Genomic DNA, 23429 nt, shown 5'->3' with positions numbered 1-23429 from the left:
TTGTGGATTTAAAATTCATTGTATTATTACATATTTTTATTATATAATAGTTTTATAATTTGTAAAATAGTGATTCATATAACATTAATATCAATTTGTGAATCAGGCGTGTTTCGAATTATTGTTAGTGTTATAAAAAAACCAAATATGCGTATGAATAGATGTATGTCAAAGGTGTGCTAAACCCGTGCATAAAATGCGTAACCTTGTTGCGTTATTGACAAATTAACGAAATAATAGTTTGTTAATAAAACTATTACTTCCACTTTTAATAAACCTAGAGATAAATCGTTGTTTTAGAAAAATAGATCCATAGCATTAGTATCTCTGATAACAAGATTTTCACCTTTTTGTATGTGTGTATAATAAATATTGCAGATGTCCATGGGCGTCGATGAACACCTTGGTGTTCCCGCTGCTCGTTTGCCCCCTTCTCTTATAAAAAAAAAATATATAATGTTGTAAAATATGCTGTGTAGATATAGCGGTGTTTGGTATGCTGGGTAGAATTTCTGCGTGATTAGTATAGCCGAATATGGAATGTTGATGAATCTGTACGGCTATGGCATGTGGCTAGCGTCTAGCGGGAGATGGCTGGCACGTAATACAAGTTATGACCGCTATTCTGCACTCAGTTCCCTTCAAATAATTCTATCCCTTAAATGTATACATTTTATGATTGAATAAGGAATACCCAAAATAATTGCAGAATTGGACAGACTTGTCTGAATATATTGTACAACGCCATCTATTGGTGATAATTTTCATATCAATTATAATTATTTTTCTCTTGTCGTAATCGAAGGCTAATTTTAAATAGTCATAATAATTGTGGCTCCTACAAATAAGGGCCAATGAGCAAATTGACAACTTTACAGGAGTGGCTCTCAAACTTTTAATCATGTAGGCAAATAGGTCGCATATACCCTTTTACTTCAGAAAAAAAATAACATTTACACCGGTAAATGTGTATTTACTAAACTAAGAGGTAGCTTTTAACACAAAAAAGTAAAAATCATCAATTTGTTACATTGCCCCTTATAAGTATGACCCATCGATAATATTAATATTTTTAATGAAGTCACCATGTTACTACGAAAAATAATTAAATCTATATCGTCACCAATAAAAAGGTTCTACGTTCTGTGTGCTGTATGCTTAACATAGATTCATTACACACAATTTTACGTGCAAAAAAATAGCGGTGTGTACCTAAAATATTTATCTAGTAGATAAACACTTAAAACATTCGTATCTGTACATCTTTAGACTACGTGCACATTTAGAACTAAACCGACATCTTATTAATTTACATAAGATTGATAGGATGGCGGCCAGACGGCGACGAAGGAATGCTGAATACTTAACATTATATTTAAAGGTTTATATAAAAATGTCCGATGCAAATCCGCTAGGTGACGGGGACCATTTTACCGCTACTCGACTTTAAAACGTCTAATAAAAATTAATTTTGTTATTAACAAACTCCTTAGTTGGCGATTGAAAGATAAAGCATTCGCGCCAATTTAATGAGTACCAGTTCTCGTCATTTCTGGTGCGTCACTTCTTTGGTCTTTGCCCATGACGTTTTTCTATATTAATATTATAAAAAGGAAACATTTGATTGTTTACATTAACGGTTCTGAAACTATATTTGAAAAAATATTTCAATGTTGGTTAGCTACACTATACCTGGATGCTACGGGATATATTTATTACTAGATTTTTTTATCCGACCTTCTTTTACGGTGAAGGAAAACATCGTGATGCAACCTGCACATATCTGCGAAGAATTTCAATGATCACTGGGCTAGTGTGGTTGACTATGGCCTAGTCACCCCTAACTTAGGGTAGGCTCCGAGACCCTAAGTGGGAACGTATAATGAGCTGGTAATGGCATTCATTTTATTTCCATGTCCATTCCCGATCCCGTATATAATAATTAAATATCTTTTAAAATAATTTCTGATAAGCTTTTGTGTTACATAATTAACCCCAATGACGCATTGCTCTAAAAATAAAAGAAATAATTATATTTCAATCGAGAACTCGTTTCACTTTATGAATTTATCTCTGTGCGATTTTAGCAAAACCGTTAACAATGGCGACTGAATGTTGATATAAAGAAGGGTTTCCTATTTTAAATTTAATCTATTAGGAATAACACGTGTACTAAGGAAATTATAACTTATAATTCCTTTTTTGTTTATCAAGTACAAACAACAGATTAAACTGACTGATTGGCCGTTGGTTTCCAAGATCAAAGTCTCTGTCTAAAACATATCATGCCTGTCATTACCTTTGACACAACAACTGGAAAAACAATAATATGTTTTTAGCCGAGATTTTGGTCTTAGAAACTCGCGGTATGTAGTAAATAAGGGACCTAGTTCTGTGTACAAGTGATACAGGCCATAAAAAATTTATTTATTAACTCTTATTAAAAATCAGTGTTTTTCATTTATAATAATATAGATATAGATTACATGCATTTATTTATCTGAAATTGAGATTAAAAAACTCTTCAAAGTAGAAATAAGTTGTACCGTTTTTATACTCGTCATGCATAAATAAATCAAGGATCAAGACCGTTTTCACACCACACCATATTTTGATGTTTGATTTACACATCATTCTTTCATGTCTAGTATCAAAATGGCTTAGGTTCGCAAATCCTTGATAATGTAACGACAGGCGCAGCCGACGTGGGCGAACCATGCGTCCATTACAACACAAACGCATAGTAAAATGCACCTTATTTTCTACGAAATAGGATATGAAATACGAACTTAGTAAAATTTCTAGAACGTAAGCATTGCGGAATGCAAACCAACCACCTGTAGTACTGATCATTCGATAGACATTGGCCAAGTTAAATTCTATTTTATAATATTCTTACGCTTTTTGTCGCAATCTAGTAGACAGACATACAAATGGAACGATTTCCATTTGATTATTATATAATTGCTTGATTAATATAACGATTTAGAGAAAACGAAGCAAGATGATCTTACGCAAAAGAATTAAAAAAAAAAAAAACGTTGTACCAACCATTACAATATGAACCGTGTGTCGACGTATTACAACGTAATATAGTAACAAAGATGGTTCTACATTAGTCCAGCTTATAAAAAAGTTTTGGATTACAATTAACTATACAAATATTCCCGCAATTTAGTTTTCTGATTATGTTTACTACTACTTCTTCAACCGTAGGTTTTCAAAACAACCGTATAATATGGCTACCACTTGCATTCAGCTTAAAAAAGCGATGATAAACTTCAGCAATGAAAATCTACGGTTATTAAATTACAGCACATCTTTCAATTGACAATCGTCGTTCGTATCCAAACAGAGTTCTGTTTGTTATTCGAAGTCGCCTTTAGACCGGAAAGTAAGGTTAAAACACGGTCCATACAAGACAATATCAATGATATCCAATGGAGGCCGAATGAATGGGACGCGACTGACTTCTGCGAAACATTGTTGACCACCAAATACCACGGCCATTGTTTCGTGAATGGATTCAATGAGTCGATTGAGAAAAAAACTTCCTGCATGTACCCGTCTTACGAGCCTCACAAATGAATCGTTGAATCGATTCGAATTTTAATTGATAAATTAAATAGAATTTAAAAAAAATGTCATTTTAAGCATAATTTGAAGTCTGTAGACAGAAATGTACTAATGTTATAAATGCGAATGTTTCGATGGATGTTTGTTTGAAGATATCTTCAGAACGGCTCAACGAATCTCGATGAAATTTGGGATAGATGTAGCTCATAGTCTAGAAGAACACATAGGCCATATATTACCTTTGTTTTAACCCGCGCGGTAGGAGTCGTGGGCGACAGCTAGTAACTTTATATACTACTAACAGTGTTTTTTTTATTTATTTTTTATCTCTACAAGTATTTATTTTCATTGATACTCTTTTCTGGAATGTTTGTCGTAGGTTTTCACTACCGAAACATTTGAACAAATTTATATACTAGCATTTGTCTCAAAACAGTATGTTTTTGTAACACAACAGTATAAACATTCTTATGTTTTGTTCAATTCACTATATAAAAAAGAATAATTCCTGTGGTGTCTTGTAATTAAGATACTTTATTACTGGGATCCCTAAACTATTTTGAACAAGTATGGCCCATGGCCAAATTACTTACTTTTAAGATCAATTATTATTAATATTCATTCCGACTTTGGTCAATAGAAGAAGACAGAGTGAGAATTGGCAATGCTTTAAGTTCAATATCGACCCCAGGGGGTAGATATCGACCTCTTTGGTAATCCCTGCTTTATTACAATCTATGCACCATTATATGTATGCAAATGGTATACCTAACTAGTAGTAGTTGTTAGACAATGGCTTAATCAACTACCGCTCAGTCATTTATCAAACTTAAAAAAAAGTGTGTTATAAAGTGTTTGTTAATTTTGTTATCTTTAGTACTGCAACATGTTTTGAAATAATACAATTGATATAGTAGTTTGTAATATACTTTGTCTTTACACTGTTATTTAATAATGGAACATTTTATTATGGTTTTATTAAGAGTGATAGGGCTATTTCATAAACAATTACTTATTTTACTAATATTATAAATGCGAATGTTTAGTTGGATGGATGTTTGAAGGTATCTCCGTTACGGTTGAACGGATCTTGATGAAATTTGGTAAAGATGTTGAACATAGTCTAGAAGAACACGTAGGCTACTTATTTTTTTTTTGTTTAATTCCGCGCGGACAAAGTCGCAATCGGTACCCAGTAATTAAATAAAAGTAATCTATTAATTGTTTTATTTAATTGAACGATCACATACAAAAATATGTTTTTTTAATGTTCTTGTCTCATATTTTAGGCAGTGGTAATCCACAATATGCTGGGTCGATTTTGAATTGTTTTATTTTCCTAATGATTAACTTTATAAAATGTAACTAAATTAAACTTATCTTCTATATATCAAATGTAAAGAAAAATAATCTAAGCATTTATCGTGGGTTTCTGAGACCCAAATACCCGTTTAAAACATATTGTTATGTCTGTTTTTCCAAAGATGATGACAGTATAACGATATGTTTTATACGAAGATTTTCGTCTCAAAAGCCAGGGGTTAGCAACTCGACCGTGATATTTGAAATGAATGTAACATATTCGCGTAAATTTCCGTATTAGTTGTGTAAGAATTTTAACTTGAGGTAAACATTGTCCGGTGTTATTTACGTGTTTCATATTGCATGGTATAAAATGTAATACAATACTTTTTGCTTCAAAGAAAATGCAATATCATGCTTTAAACCAAGTTTACATAAGCAGACCTATAATGTAGATTCATACTAAATCTATACAGATTATTAAACAGCGGTAGACGCCAGCAGCAACAACATCTGTTGCACGAATTTCCCAGCTCTCAGAAATACCACGAACACACAGAGTACAGGCGTGAAGTCGAAGTGATTCCGCGTTTCGTCTAATGAGTGTGATGCCAGAGGTCTTATTTTAATCTTCTTTCCCTTCTCATCCCTTTTTAAAAGGAACGGTTCGAGGGTACGCATAGGGGATATATCCACGTTCTGTGCCTCCCTTCCTCTGTCGATTAAAGGTAGACAACGCATCTGCAATTTCGGATGTCTATGGGCCAAGGTCTCTTCGCTATTTAGGCGTATTTATGTGGCGTGGCCGCTTGCTCGTTTGACACCTTATGATATTAAAAAAAAAACTCTGAGTGTAAGTGTTCATAACCTAGTTTTTACTGCTTGTTCAATATAATAGGGGAGTGAATTGACCGTAACTTTGTATTGAGTCGTTGCTTGTGATATGACAAAGGAGCTCGGTATGCAGTGAATCAGACAAAACCCCGACAAACATACGATGTTTGTATAGTCCTGTCCATCATTTTGTAGTTAATGTTTGATATTGGGCTGTTAATTTAAGTATTCATGACATTTGATATGGTAATATTTTTAATGGTATATTCGTTCTAATCCAAAATCTAAATATTTTATCAGTAGTTAAAATTCTAAGTTCCAACATATTTCCGGTAAAACGCTTTTTCATGTCGTCACTATTACGCTTATTGCGCGTTTTTTTTACTTAATTTAGGTTTTGCATCAAAACGAGGTATTGCATGTTCTTGTGACTTAGCATCCTAAACGATTAACCGTGGGTTACTGAGACCAAATTCTCCGTTTAACCCATTGGCTGCCAGGTACGAGATATCTCGTAGTAAGCGTGTGTATCAAAAGTGCCAGCTACGAGATATCTCGTAGTGCGTGCTGCAATTTTAGATTAATTACAAATGGCCATTTCAGTTAAAAATATTTTAAAAAGGTGAATGAAAAATTTATACAGAGTAAAAAAACGTGTAAATTTTCAGTTTTTGTTATAAACAAGAACTAGATTTACTATGAGACTATTAGATTTTTACATAAAATTTTATACATATATAATGTATGAATTAAAAATTTACATAGTGCAAAAAACTTTAATTATCAGTTTTTAGTATAAAAATTATAACTTAGACGATTAGATTACAATAATTATATTCATATATATGAATTTATTGCTAAAATTAAAAAATATTTTTATTATTGTTGCTGAATATAGTAAACTCTAAAACAAGGATCAACACAAAGTGTTGGCTTCTCGATGCACTGTGGTCAAAACCTAGTTTCCTTTTGTTTTTTTTGCTTTGTGTACATTCGACATGACTTCGTAGGCATTCATTTTTTTTTCTCTGGGTGGAAGATGTCTTAAATATTGAAATGCATTACAGACCCTGCTTTCTCTTGCATTGCTGTCGTCACCAAGTAAATGCATAATAACTGATTCTAAAACTAAACTAAACTAACTAAATTGAATTATCGTCATCCTTTTATTCCGTTGTTTTTTTTGGTTGTGAAACATGTGTGCATTGTGCAGGAACATTTCCAAGTAATGTAGTTTTTTTATAAGAGCAATCGCAGATGCGTTGCCGGCCTTTGAGATGGTGAAGTCGCTTCTTGAAGGACCCAAACTCGTAACGGTTTAGAAATACCGCCGAGGACAGACCAGTTCACAACGCGGTGGTACGCATACACCGCACGGCTGTGGATTGCCAGCCATCGAGATGGTGTGGATGGAACTTGGCGGTCTGTCGTGTCGTCCGATGACAGAACTCGACGGCAGAAATTGTTCCAAACAATTCTTCCGAGCACTCCCCGTGGTAGATGCGATAAAAAATGCAGAGGGAACTAACGTCTCTCCGCGACGCCAGAGTGTCGAGCCGATCAGTAAGAACTCGGTCGTTGCCGATTCGAACCGCTCTCCGTTGTATGCGGTCAAATGGAAGAAGCTGGTACTGGGGTGCTCCCGCCCAGAGGTGCGAGCAGTATTCCATGTGGGGCCGAACTTGCGCCTTATACAGCTGAAAGCGATGGCCCGATAGGAAATACTGCTTCGCTGTGCCGAGCACACCCAGTTTGTAGTTTATCTTTCCATTTGTTGACCATACTGGATCCTGATCTGAGCCACTTAGAGTCGCCTTGATTCAGTTTCTTTTTCACTAAATTTTCTGGATTTCCCTTTCGGTCGAATCTTAGCGAGCCGCATACATATTTTTTTATATATGAAAAGGTGGCAAACGAGTAAACAGTCACCTGAATTCGCCGAAATAGCGACGCGACCGTTGCTCATGAACATCCGCAAATGCAGATGCGCTGCCTACCTTTTACTAACGGAGAAGGGGACGCACAGAAAGTGGACATTTCCCCTTCCTATGCGTCCCCTCTTCCGCCCAATCCACTTCCCCTTCTCATACTTTCCTAATAAGAAAATTATGTGAAGGGTAGGAAGACTAAAATTAGGCCTTCAGCACCACACTCATCAGACGAGACGCGGAATTACTTTCACTTCACGCCTGTCTTCTGTCTGCAATATTGTAACGGCATTTACTGCAATTTTTATTGAAAAAAGAGCATTACGAGATAACTCGTAAGTGGCAACCAGCACAGGAATTTTATTCAGTGACGCCAGCTACGAGTTATCTCGTAGTGTTTTTTTTTTCAATAAAATTACTGTAAATGCTATTACAATATTGTATTGGTAACTTATACATATATATATTTTGTAAAATTTCATGTATTCTTCAAAATAAAACCTTGGCACCCAGGGCAAGACGCTCTAAAAAAAGTCTGGCAGTCAATGGGTTAAAACATATTGTTATTTATGCTTTGTCAAAGACAATGAAAGGGATGACGATGTTTTATACATAGATTTAGGTCTCAGAAACCAACCTTTAATCGATTTTAAAATGTGAAGTCTCTGCTGTAGTCAGTTTTTTAATTGGATTACTAGTTACGTGAATGATTTGGGCAGTTAGCACAGTGATTTACGTGTTGATTTCGTCGTGTATATCGCGAGGCCTTGGTGGGCTAGTGACGCGCCTCAGCCGCATTCTGTCGGCACTCGCCTCTGGAATGTCGTTTGTCAATGATCGAATAACGTGACGTTGGTGTCACATCACTCGTACACAGCGAATTGTAGAGGCCAGAAATAAAAACAAAATTAGTCAGACTATGTCCATCTTTAGAAGAATTATTGTAAAGTTTTAATGTTCGTAGGTACAAAGATACATCGTGTAGCATTCTAAGATTGATGCCCAATTATTTGGAAATAAGTGTACAATATTGCATTTTTATTGTCTGCACATTGAACTGTACTTATCGAGCGTTCCGTATGTTCAGTTCTTAATTAATAATCTAACTAATAGGAAGTGTAAACTTCGAAAATGTTGAATTGAATATAATTTGTGTTTTTTATAGCATATATTATACGGTAGTAATTTCGTTACTTAAGCGATTTCTGAATTACCATTTTCCTTATAAAAGTTTTACTTCTTTTCCATGTATTTTGCGTGTTAATGAAATTTCGTATACGTAATGTGTACGGATGTTTACATCAATTTATATTATCTATACCTAGTTTTTATGAATTCTTCGAAGTGTTATTATGGCGCGATCGTTTCGTGTAAGCGATTTGGAATGCGAGAGGAAACTGCGTTGACCCCTAACGTTGCGTTTCCTTTTTCGGCCATCCAATCCGAGACGGTCCGTACTCTTTGTTTAAAACTCGAACGGAATACTTGCGTACGTAATGAGCTGGATATGACGTCATTCTAGCATTTAAATACAACGTGTTAAAAGATATAGAAATAATAACGGATGAAAATTTTCTAACGAAAGGAATACGAAGTTATTCATTTTGTTAATTAACAAGTTTAATTCTTACTTATTACTTTGTCCTTATATTAAACATGAACAAAATGCTTTCCTTTATCTTTTCCTCTTTAACATTTATCAGATTATTAGTTGTGAGAATTAAATGATAGATATTTTATACACTCCATATAGTGCAAGAGTGTTTAGAATCCCGAGGGAATGCATCAAACGGGTTGCTGGGTTTAAAATATTACCCGTGATATTTATAGAGCGTCGGTGTTGCGCTGAGACTGCGTGGCACCGAACACATTGTAACCCGGGATTTGGCAATCGGTCTTTTGAAACGGCCAGTAACACCTCCTCGATACCTATAACTTTGCGTAATTTTATATTTATCTATATAAATGATTTGGAATTTTTAAGCAATTCAGCAATATGTTAGGTAATCTTATCTATATATATATAAAAGAAAGTCGTGTGCTGAAAATTGATGGGGAGGTAGCTTAGAACTAGGAGACGGACATAGGAACATTTTTATCTTGTGTGCATTTTTTTTTATTTCGCGCGGACGGAGTCGCGGGTAAAAGCTATATAGGATAGAATATCTTTATACAGTTTTGAGGAAAAATTTATCCGATTAAATAAAATTATTCATATAGATTATAATTAATCTTTCCTTGTATTAAAACTACTTAATCAATTTTGTTTGACTTTGAATTAGGTCTAAACGGAATATTAATTTATTTTTGAACTTAATGATGGTTTATTAGACATTTAATCTTCTCTTATAAGGATTTAGTGCTGACGCCAGAAACGCGACTCAAAAAAAAAAAATTAATTAGTAGCCTATATGTTCTTTCAGACTATGTTCTACATCTGTGCTAAATTTCATCAAGATCCGTTGAGCCGTTCTATAGATACCTTCAATTGAATTATATCATATTTGCTTACTGCAGAAAGTATTGTGAATATCCTTCTTCATAGATATTTTAAAGGTTATGTAACATTTTATATTAACATGTTATATTGTATTGTAAATAAATAAATAAATAATAAATAATTTTATATTTTAAATTATACAATAATTCTGATTATACATTGAACTACATAAGTTACATAAGGAAATATAACTATGTAAAAAGATAAATTATAAAAATATCACAGTTTAATAAATGAAACTAGTTTAGTTTTAAATCAAAATCACTATCCACTGATTACATTGATCATATTTTCACATATTTTAAAAGAGAACGAATATTTAAAATCTTATAAATATATTTTACGATTTCTTAGATAATAAGAGACAAATTAAGTTAGACTTACACTTTTTAATAGAATAAGAAAAAGCGACATGACGTTATATTTTATAATGTGTGTTTCGTAAGTGGAAACGCACTGTTATAGACATAATTTCAATGTCACATTAAGCACATTGGTTATATAATTAAGCAACACCTTGAACGTCATAAAATGCAAGAAATAAATAATGTAAGACGGGTAGCAACTTCAGGTCTATTTGTGGCTACTGATCACAGTGCGTTGCCCGCTCCGTGCTATTTTACAATTCTGCAATATATTGCAAGACATACTTTTGATATCTATTTTAAGATATTAAGGAGTAATTGCGATAAAGACACAGATTTTAAACACAAATAAGGTCATGATTATGTGACATTATACTTTTTTTCTCACTTCTTTAAAATCTGGACCCACTGATCGAAACGTAGAATTATTTTTCTAGTGTGAATACTTTGAGTAGGCCTTTTATCTTCAACTGACCTTCAGTTACAGTTGTTTTATTAGAGACCTTAGAAATAATATCTTTACTGTGAATTGGAAACTTCAAGGTTTAAAACTATGTGTAAGTTTTTCAATGTTTATATTAATATAATTCTAATATGTTCCAAACTGTAATAGTAATTTCATAAAATAATTGTGGCAATAAAAACTCTGTCACCATGTCAAGTTACTCGTGTGCGTATATATATGTGTGCGTGACTAGGGATTCCGTGACACGGGTCACCGTTTCCGAGAACTCGACTCGTCTTGACGTCCCGCTGACAGGACTGGTTTTGCCGTTCAGTTGCCGCGGTAACATTGTAGCATGCGACCATCCTGCTCGCACTTGGAGCGTGTTTCGCTCCGTCTCGCTCTCCCGGTATGCATTGGATGCGCACACGCACGCGTCCTCTATGCTCAGGGTTGCCATTTTTATTGAGTTTTTGTCGTAATAATTTTTTTCCCTGGGTATTAAACAATATTCAAAAATTGTTTGTTTATCGATGAAATGGCAAATAGAAAGTTTTGTTTCCAGTTTCTATTATTATATATTCGTGTGTTATTATGTCAAGATATTTGCGCGTTTCCTGGAATTACTTCTAAAATTTCGCAGATCATGCACCGTATATGTTGGTATGTGTGTGTGCATTTAAGATACGGTACATAAGGTACCGGTGCATGTAAGATACGGAAGCATAAAATTTAGGTTAGCCATAAAATGTAGTAGGTATATCAGACGAAATGATATGTCATGATCATTACCCTGTCCTTGTTATATAGTATGACTCTTGAAACCCATGAAACTCTTACTCTTATCAGCAGTCATCTGAGTTCAGTCCCTTCTTACGCATATCCTCTTTCATACAATCCATTCATACTTTCTTTGGTCTTCCTCTACCTTTGCGGCCATCCACATTCAATTCCATTTTCTTATTTATGTGATCATCTCTTCGGATTTCTGTTTTTCTCCATCACTAGCGCGACTTTCAAACTTCCTCTATGATATGAGATGTCATTATGTTCTTGTTCCAATTCATTACAGCAAACTATTCCAATCAGATATGTTTAATGTGTGTTAATTATCGTTATATTTTCATTCAAATATAGTACAATTATTTGAAGGTTGGTAACCCTAAGTATCCCCTCACCTCGATTGCTGCGATCGTGCCCAGAAATGGATGCCGCGCTTTCGGTAGTTCGGTAGGAGTTACAATTTCCATTGAAGATCAACATTGAATAAAGTATCAAGTTTAGATTTGAGAACGCTAGTTGTTACATTAGTCCGTACTGTTCGTAGACGAGGACATTAGAAAGAACCGAGGTTAGTACTTTTCAGGTTGTCTAAAGCGTTCATCAAACGCTTCTTTTGTTGAGGGTCCAGTTACGCCCTAAATTCATTCGAGGTTTGAATATCGTACTAGGGATGTATTGATTTTTATATTTTATGTATTCAGAACCGTTCGCGTTCGCGTAAATCAAATCAGGCGTTTCGAGATTCTTCCCAATCTTTATTTCATCCACGAGCGTCAGAGTGGTGGTTTTGTCGGGACGGCGGAACAAGCCCAACAGATAGCCCCTACGCAAGTCTCAGGAGCGCGTGCAGCGGAACATCGTGTTAAGACATAGTTAACCGTGCTCAGACTTAGAGAGGAAAGTTGGAATCCAACGCTCGAGCAAGTGTTTGTGAATTTGAAATTGTTAACCACGAAAGTGGGAACCACACAGGCGGGTTTGATGGATAAAAAAAAAAACGACACAATTAAATGTAACCACAAGAAATGTGGCGTTTCAATCTTTCGTTGCAGGGATATAAAATTAAATAATGTAATAACTTGGATCTGATTTATTGAAATACTTCGATACAATGCCTAGGCAACTTCGGAACATGTAAACTTAAAAAAATTGTAAAACTTTTTGAAGAATCATAACAGTCTATCTCTTCACTTTCTCCAATTGTCTTGGGAAGCGGGTTTATGATCCCAAAAGTTAATTTTCTTGTGGTATTTGTTTTTGGTTACATCACGTGTTAGCGTTTGCGTGGTGGCGTCTTTTGTTGGTTTCGAGGAGAACGAAGTGTCCAATTTACAACATTTGCACGTATTATTTTACATTTGTACTCGTACATTGTTGATTCTCCTTCTATTTCACACACAATTACATTTTTGTTGACTATAATCTTTTGTAGAAAATTTTCATTTAAATAATAATAATATCAATACATATGTACAGTGCTTGTTAAGTCCCGATTGTAATTAAATACGATATCGACTCCATAAGATAAGCATTAGCCATATAGTATTTACGGTCTATGTATAATTATTCAAAAGAATGTCTCAACAGTAATTCAACACTGTCATGATTGTAACATACCTACACAAGGCACATCGTAAAAACGTAAAAAAAAAACCAAGAAAAAAATGTGTTATGTTTGGTCAGTGGTTTTATTCGGTAGCGAGACCTAGAAACCTAAATTTAACAACCAGATTTTACTCTTATTCTCTTGGCATAGATAAGGGTTGGATTCGCTAAGCTGACGTCCAACCTCCAGTAATAGAGAGCAGAAATATGATTTCCGATAATCAGAATTGCTATGAAAACTACAATAAAAAAACAAATTGTTATATTTTGAAATAAAATCCGTTACCTTTAAATGTATTAAATATGTGAGAATTGCAGACATGCGATTGTTGGAAACCGTCAATTCCAGTGAGTCGCATGCGCATACTGCGAAACAAAAGTGCTCAATTAAACGATTCTTATTTAATAATTGACTTCCATCGCTTAAACGACGGTTAAGTCACGGATCACCGTTAAGTGGGATGTGCGAGAACACATTCGAAATTTAAAGTATTAAGCAATGTTTATGAACGTATAGGTTACGAAATAGTTATCCTACAAAGGACTATGACATTCCTTTAAAAGTCATTCGTAATACACACATCATAATCAGCCTGGGTTCGTCCACTGCTGAACGTAGGTCTCGCCCATCGATTCATAATAATCATATCCCATACGTAATTTGATATTGAACATTTTAGCGTTGTCAATCAATATCGCTATGTGTTCGTAACCATCGCACATTTCAATTTCTTTTCAGAAAATTTATAAAATCTTCTTCATTTCAATATAATAAAAAATATTGTGTTTGTTACAGATATACAAAGCCACAGTCGTTCGCGGATTGCATCGGAAATGAGCTGCCTCTCGGTTGGGAGGAGGCCTACGATCCTCAGATTGGGCCATACTACATCAACCATGTCAATCGTATGTCAATTTATATTTTTACTATTGTAAAATACTTCAAAATAACATTGCAAGGATAAATACAAAAAAGAATACTATTAAAATGTTTGGCTGTCTGTATGTCTGTCTTAATAATAATCTTCGGAAGATTGGCCCAATTTCGACGGGAAGGTAGCTAATGCTATATGCTATTTTTTTCTGCGCTGACAAAGTCGCGATCGACCGCTAGTATGAAATATAAGTAACATAAGACATAAGGCACGCAATTTAATTGAATCTTCACCACAATTGCTTTGTGTTGACATTCCTTTCTAATAATAACTTTCACTGATCAGTCTCAATTGCAAGCTATAAATAGTCCGCAAAACAAGCATGTCCTAAGGTTTATCAAAGACGAACGCACAATGATTTGCGAGCGTTGATATCGTCATGCTTTTCATTCAGTCGGACATTCGTTAAAAACTTGGTAGCTAGTTATACATATAAATTCAGTAACTAAGAAATAATAAAGAATAGTTTTGTACTGTAAACGCAATGACATTTATTTATGTTAGCTAGATTCAACATGGCGGGTGTAAAATGCACATCGCGGGGGGCGTATGAAGGACTTCAATGCTTTAGTTATAAGCCCTATGAATTATGTAAGAGCTTGATTCATGTCTAACTGCTAGAATGCCTAGGTATCCTACGGTTCTGTGTTTTGTAATCCTGATGCGATCGAGATAGATGCTGCAAGTGTCGATTGTCAACCTATAGATGGCGCTACTTGTACCATTTTGAATACAGATTTGTCGTTGCTATGGACTGTACGTGGATAGGACGTTTAATGATCGGATCTCTTATAATGTTTTTTTACTCGAAGTATTGCTTTATTTCATATTAAAGGAGACGTTTAGTATGTTACAAGAATTCTAAAAAGCTATCGTAATAATAGATGGAGCGTTGGTGGCTCAGGGTTTAAATACTTGACTTGTAATCTGCAGGTACTTTGTTCGAATCCTGTTATATACCAATGTTTACGTATTTACATCCGACATTCTTATAATGGAGGTAATCATCGTAATGTAACAAGTACATATCTGCGAAGAAATTCATAGATATATGTGAAGTCAATTAACCCGCTGTGGACCAGCATGGTTGACTATAGCCTAGTCACCCCTAACTTGAGGTAGGCTCCGAGCCCCTCAGTGGGGAGGTATAGTGAGTTGATGATGATGATAAAAACTAGATATTAAGTGATGGTTTAATATTAGTAACTATTAGAAGAAATACATTTGTATTTTAAAACGTTGTATAGAAAAAAAATGCGTTAAGCTTAAATGTCTTATTGTCAGAATTTAATTTATAATTTGCCTACGAGTAGAATGATTTTAAACAAAGTTTAGAGGACACTTTATTAAATACTAGCTTTTACCCGCGACTCCGTCCGCGCGGAATAAAAGAAAGAAAACGGGGTAAAAATTATCCTATGTCCTTTTCTTGGTTCTAAGCTACCTGCCCACCAATTTTCAGTCAAATCGATTCTTGAGTTATAAATGGTGTAACTAACACAACTTTCTTTTATATATATAGATATTCAGAATTTGGACGCAGACGCAAAAAAAAAAATCAAATTGAATTCGAATTTCGAATCGTTAATTCGATTAAAATATAAATTTAACGATCAATTTATTATTTGAGTACTCGAAAAAAAATTTAAAGCATTTAAGATTAGATAAGACATGTGAAAATTTTTATAGCAACACATCATGAGCACAATAAAGTGAATCGCTCGATTATTGAGTGGTTTGATAAGATTGGAACATCGTATTATTTTTATTTTAGCTTTGGATTTGTCTTCGGGTTTCCTTTTCCACCGATTTGTGACTACTTTAAACCTTTGGGTCATAGCGTGATGCTTAATATGGATAGATGGATGGATGTTTGTTAGAAGGTATCTCTAGAACGGAAATTTTGCATGGATAAACATGATTATAGGCCACAAATAAAATTTTATTTGATTTGGTGTCAAATTATATAGTTTTTTTATTAACTATTTCAGAAATTAGTGTGTAAAATGTATTGATTTTTATGATATGAAACTCAAATACAAAAATACATATTATAATGACTATTTGTTCATAAATAATTTAATGGAATTTGTATACAATATCTTATCTCCTTCATTATCGTATTTCTTCGATATTTTTTGTTATTATTTGAGGTCAATGGCATATATTTCTTGCAATAAGAAAACTTACTTCAAGATAAGTTTAAATTAAGTTTATAATTTTAAAGTCCATATAAATTATTGCAATCGAATCCCGTATGTACGCTTGTGTGATATCAATATTGATTGATTTATAGAAAAAGTATCTCAAATCCAGTCTCTGATGTAGACGTCAAGATGTTGACTTGATGAGAATATTAACAGAAGTTTTGTAACTTTAGAAACATACTGATCATGTGGATTGGAATCTTCGAATTGTCGCGAAACATATCTTAAGAGCAATTTATCACAACTTGTGAATCCTTTGTACAAAAACAAAAGCCTAAAGGTTATATTATGTTGTAAATTCCAAATTATTTTCCTAAAAACATATCTTCTAATATAATTATAGACGATTTATAAAATTTTAGCTGACTCCAAAAAGAAAGAGGTTATCAATTCGACTGTATTTTTTTTTTTAAATACAATCATTACGTTCTACGAAGACTACTAGAAGTTGAATTTTCTCCTAAGATCTAGGTGTTAATGATAGAGATTTTATTGTTGCTTATTTTCTTATTTCTCTTATAAGCTTGTATTTTGTCTTAAATTAATTTTAAATGCAAATGCATGGTGATGTTACGCGTGCGAACAATAACGGTGCTTGTGGGTTCACGCGCGTTTCGCACGACATGCGCATTCCGATGCATTATTGATACGTAACGCTTTTCTGATGTTTTTCTTTGCCCTTTTTTCATCTTCCTCTTATCCCTATGGAGGGTGGGCACATTATGTACTACTCCTCCATACATCTCTATCTCTGAATTCATCTCCTTCTTGCGCATAACCTCTTTCACACAATATCTTTTTCTTTAATAGACTATTAACTGCTGGTTTTACAGGATGTAGAGATTTTTTTCATGCGTTAATTATTAATCGTGTTCTTGTGTAGCGGTTTACGATTAATGTTGATTCTTTTTTTGCATAACCTTTAACGCAACGGATGTATCATGATTTTACTTAACCAATTCCGCACTTGTTCGGCAAACTATAATTTTGTGCAGTATTTTGCTATCTTTTTATAAAGCGTATTGCATTATTTATGTCGCGTAGGTACTGCATCTTGAGGCTTGTTTTTAAATGTGGTTTGTAACAGCGGGTGTCCATTGCTTGTTAGGTGCTTCTTGAATTGGTGATATTGTGTTGTCAATTAGATCGGTGCTTATCATTTTGATTTTGTTCAACAATTACACCATAGTTTTTTTTCCTTCTTCCATTTTATGGTTTATTTGTAACTGGCTGTCGGCCGCGACTCCCTCCGCGTGGAATAAAATAAAATAAAAAAACTAATTAGGAGCCTATGCGTTCTTCCAGACTATGTTCTACATCTATACTAAACAGCGAGATCCATGCAGCCGTTATTAAAATATCTTCAAACAAACATCCATCCTTCTAAACTTTCGCATTTATATGTTAATTAGTAAAATCTTGGTTAATCCTAATCTTTAATTAGTCGATACAACTTTAAAAGATCAAATATTCCATCTTTTTCAAAATCAAAGCATTCTAATGCATGTTTAATTAACATTTTCGTAATGAAAATCTATGAATAAAATGTAAACTCGTTAAGGTGTGCATGTTCAATTGGTTTGTATTATAAATTCTGTCCGGTGACCGCGCCGCCGACTATCTTATATAAATTGTTCCATTACATTAAAGTGATTACGCTTTAGATATTTTAATTTGAACAAGACTGAAGTAAATTGTCTCCTTATTATACTGTAGTTTTAAACGCTTCAGTAACGGAACAACATTCAGAATTGATGTTTTAATAATCTATTATAATACTAGCTGTGCCCGCGACTTCGTCCGAGTGAAATTCTGTCTTTGGATAGAATTTTTTAAGGCTAATTATTTTACTTAACCGACGTGCTATGATTTGATGTATGGATGTAGAAGAACATAAAGAGAGGTGTGCCAGGTCGTGCCAAATGTCTAAAATATTCCCAAACAAAATTTCATCCCCTATTTTCATTTAGCACCCTTGAGGGTAACATTTTTGCAAACGTTGAATTTCATATTTATTTATATCAAATTAGCAGCCACAAAAATAATATTCAAGCTTCTAACTGTAAAAATGATCCCTTATAACCCCTTTTTCGCGTTAAAATATAGCATATGTCCTTTCTCAGGCTCTAGACTATCTGTGTACCAAATTTCATTTAAATCGGTTCAGTAGTTTTGGCGTGAAAGCGAGACAGACAGACAGACAGAGTTACTTTCGCATTTATAATATTAAGTATGATTACTAATATTATAAATGCGAATGTTTAGATGAATGGATGTTAGAAGGTATCTCCGGAAAGGCTCAACGGAATTTGATGAAATTTGGCACAGATGTAGAATGTAGTCTGGAAGAACACATAGGCTACTTGTTAAGTTTTTTTTAATTCCGCGCTGACAGTTTTACATCCAAACATTCGCATTCACGATTAGTAAGATTAGCACATAAAGAAGAATATTTTATCTATATAATACATTATCAATAACATGTTTATTTGTAAACTTTTTGTAAAGAACCACAACAAATGATAAAAAAACAAATGGGGGTTCGCAGTAGTATTCATAGTCCGGACTAGATTTTTTGATATATTCCTTTTTGATTCCATGTTATTGTATTACTATAACAAAGCGTCGCTTTATTGTTACTTAAGCAGACACTTCGATTATAAATATCATCATACTTAAACACTAAAGGACCATTAAACGTTTCTGAGTGTTGCGGTTAGTCTAGTACGGGATATTTTCAATAACTACATCTCCAAATTTTCATCGTAGTTGTGAATTAATAGAATTATTTGACAAAAAAATTTGAGATAAGATTTATGTTCGCCCATAAAAATAAAAGTCCCACTATTTTCGCCGATAATGGCGTACGTAATACTCGCGTTAAACCGAGTGATGGATGCGTCGCGCAGCCATGTTTTAAAAAGCCATTTACGATGATCAACTATGGATAAGTTATTATTTATCGATAATGCAAACAATCGTTACTGGAATAATTATTATTATATTTATTTAGCTTACAACCTTGTATGTTATTGGTTATTTAGTTTCACTTTGAATTTATGTTATTATTAGACCACAGTTATTAGCTATTTATTATTCTTGATGGTATGTTATGTTTTAGGAAAAGAAATGGGTAAGTATGTCTATATAATGTTTATAGTATGGCTATGTATTTTATAAGATTTTGAAATGCCTTCTCCATTTATTCATCTTGTTTACAACATCCACGTGCGCTATCGCGGTATGCGATCTCCCCTATACCTATTTTCTGCTTACGGCTGCAATGTTTATACGCTTTAACCCTGGCTAGCTTTTATTTTAGGGCTCTTTGCGTTGGGAATATTTTCTAAGGAATTTCATTTTAAACACAATTTTGCAGTGAGGAAATTTACCTTTTGTTCATGAACTATGATAAATATAATACTAACTGTCGCCCGCAACTCCGTCCGTGAGGAAAAAAAATGTAATAAGTAGTCTGTGTGTTCTTCCATGCTATGTTTTACATGTGCCAAATTTTATCACGATCCGTTGAGCCGTTTTGAAGATACCTTCAAACAAACATCCATCCATCTAAACATTCGCATTTATAAATATTAGTAACATTATGAATACCTAGAAGAAATACACCACAAAGCAAACACAAAAGGCTTTAATATTTTAGGTTTAAAGGTTTTGAAGAAAATACATCTGTTGAAGTAACTGTTTTAAGTCTAAAACTAAATCTTATTTTGAGGTTCAATATCTAAGTAATATTATTTATTTATTAATTTATTTATCAAGCGACGTGTGAGGTCGTAACTTATAACAATAGCAGGAGTGCTTTAACAACGGCCCGCAAACGATATACTCATTGAAGTATTTTTTTTTAATTTTGATTATATTTAAATAGTGTATAGTGAGATAGTCTTCGCGTATAGTTCAGTAATGCTTTATGTTTATTTGGTAAAAATATGAAGTCAGTTATTGCACAATGAAATTAGTTATACCCCTTTAAAAGTGCAAATCTTAATTTCATTTATTTTTCCATGTTATAAATAATTTAAAATGACATTTAGATGAAAAAATCCATCTAATATTAGTAAACGCGAAAGTATAGATGGATGTTTGTTAGAATGTATCTCCAGAACGGTTCAACGGATCTCGATGAAATTTGACACAGAAATTTAGATGTAGAACATAGTCTGGAAGGACAAAACGCAAAATACGCGCTTGTCGTGGAGTTGCGGAGAACTGAGCCCCTACTACTAACTAACTACTAGTCTGGAAGGACACTTAGGATTTTAAGGTGTTTTATTCCGCGCGGACGGAGTCGCGGGCTATACCTAGTACTTAATATAAAGAGCATTAAACATGACCTCATACTCTAATGCACTTCAAATTGTAATTCTAATATTGTTTAGTATGGCTTTTGATATGTTCCGTTTCCTGTTGGAATTGTTAGGACAGACACGTCGTTGGAACGTCCTGATTGTGTCACTTCCTTGGTTATAATTTTTCCATTATTGTGAACATTTTGTTTTGGGAATTTAATACGTAGTATTCCTTGTTGGGTATATTAATAATTATCCTACGATTGTTGCTAAGTTGTAAATGTAATCTATGTTACTCATAGTTTTATGTAACATTACATATAATGGTAGAACTTATTTCGAAATCGATTCAGTGGTATTTGAGTTTATTCCTTACAAAGATAAACAAATAAAAATCTTACTGTCACCTTAGAAATCCACTGCCATGACTTTTGTGTTAATGCATATTGTTGTCTATGTTTTATCAAGGATAATGTAAGGGATGGCAACATGCAATAAACTGTCACGGCAGTGAAATACTACGGTTAATGTATATGTGTTGAATATTGAATAAGCTAGCGCTTGACCAACGATCCCACCTGATGAAGTGATTATGTAGTCTAAAGATGGTAAGCGCCAGCTAGATAGCTAGCTTTACTCTACGTTTCGTGTAGATAGATTCAAGAGTCATGAGTGGCGTTTCGACCTTCACCCTCGTACCGTGTCTAAATCAATTGCGGTATTGTCTAATCGAGTGGCCAGTACGATCGGGACGCCGGCCTTGCTACATAGGAATTGGAACGAACGATAATTGAAAGATCGTCGCACTTTGGATATCACGCGGCTCTTGAATGCTGGTTCATGTGCAGCTGTGCTCGGGAACCCCTTTGATTGGACATACACTAGTTGGACTTACTCATTGGTATAGTGATAATGCAGCATTTTAATGCATGCTAACTTGATTACACAATCTGAAGCGAAAAAATATGTGAGACGTTTTAGTTATGTCGGGAATGCAGCATTTTAGTGCTCGCTTATTTTAACCTAATATTACTAAGGCTTCGAAGTAAATAATAAAATTAACACATCAATAACTAGCTGTCGCCCGCGACTCCGTCTCCGGAGCCTAAGTCCAGACCATGTTCTACATGTATGCCAAATTTCATCGAGATCCGTTGAGCCGTTCTGGAGATACCTTCAAACATACATCCATCTATCCATTCGTCCATACAAATATTCGCATTTATAATATCAGTTAGATTATTTATGTTATCATTATTTTAATCCTGATGTCTACTTTAAAAATCAATTTTACATACAAATCGTACAAATTAATTGCGAAAGTAAAAAGCAATACGTCAGATACCGTTATCACGAATCACCTGATCGCGTCATTTGATACATACGTACAATTATAGAAACAGTTTACGTACACATTGATTGAAACATGTTGCTTAAGACGTCATCGATAAGGTTTTATTGATTTATGACGTAACACCGGTAGCAAATATATGCACTGATAACATGGGATTTTTTTGATAACGTATGTTTGATTATTAATATTTAAGACGCAATTTACGAGGAAATGTACAAGGAAAATAATGAATGAAAATAATAATGATATTAATTACTGAAAATAAAAATTAATAAAATGTAAATTATTGTTTTTGTCAATGAGGTGGCTAAGTTATTACAGTTTTTTGAAATTATCAAATTATTATTATTATTACTTAAAATTATTCTATACTAGCTGTCGCTCCCGATTCTACGCTCGGCATTAAAAAAACTTAAGTAACCAATGTGTTCTTTTAGACTATCTTCTGCATCTGTGCTAAATTTTATCAAGATCCGTTGAGCCTTTCCGGTGATACCTTCAAACAAATATTCATCCATCCATACATTCGCATTTATAATATTATTAAGATATTAGTAAGTCTCTGTAAAGAGAAAATATTTTTGATAGGTTTCAACCTTTTCATTCAAATTCATTTACTAGTTATAGTTTTATGTATTAATTTTGTATTTACGTTTGTATGTTTCATTTTAGTGAAGTATACGTAGTATCGTACGAGTGCTGGGCGATTAACTTTCAAACGAAGCCATTCAAGGCTCGCTTGTCTGCAGTTATGTAGTATTTATATTGAATTTACATCCACTAGCGATATACAGTAGGACGTTAAAATATAAATGAAAGTGAGCATTATAGGATTGAAACAAGGTTTAATTATACTTTTTCACACTCTTTCTACGACTTTTTTTATAAAGAGGAAGCGTAAAGAAAGTCAAAAGTAAAATTAAACTTTGTTTTAATTGCATAAATCACAATTTGTTTTGCGTTAAAAGATTTTAGTCTCTATTCCGATCCGAACAGACCCTTAGATATTTAAGAAAATGTATTAAATGAATTTAATCTTTTCGGCGATTACATTTACGGTTATAGAATTTACTAATGTATTTATAATTAAAACCAGTAGAAGAAATAAGATAATTGTAGTACTAGATAATATTTTAAGTTAATATTGTTATTGATTAAAGAATCTGTTTTGTTAACAGAGGTGACGCAGATAGAAGACCCGAGGTTAGAATGGCTGAGCATCCAGGAGGCTATGCTGAGGGAGTACCTCCACACTGCACAGGAGGCTCTCGAGGTAAGCTATTAC

General features: G+C 33.7%; 1 protein-coding gene across 1 annotated transcript in view; it reads left to right on the top strand.

Annotated features, from left to right (window-relative positions):
* Positions 1 to 23429, top strand: part of LOC106712581 (protein kibra) — a 73527-nt gene that overhangs the window by 5566 nt on the left and 44532 nt on the right. The window contains exons 2-3 of the mRNA XM_045683497.1: positions 14135 to 14244; positions 23323 to 23417. Coding sequence (XP_045539453.1) covers positions 14135 to 14244; positions 23323 to 23417 — 205 coding nt within the window. The remainder of the gene's footprint in view (positions 1 to 14134; positions 14245 to 23322; positions 23418 to 23429) is intronic.

This window comes from Papilio machaon, chromosome 22 (assembly GCF_912999745.1).
Source record: "Papilio machaon chromosome 22, ilPapMach1.1, whole genome shotgun sequence".
In the NCBI taxonomy this organism is placed as follows: domain Eukaryota; kingdom Metazoa; phylum Arthropoda; class Insecta; order Lepidoptera; family Papilionidae; genus Papilio; species Papilio machaon.
The sequence above is the reverse complement of the archived record's forward strand: the minus strand, read 5'-3'. Positions and strand labels throughout refer to the sequence as shown.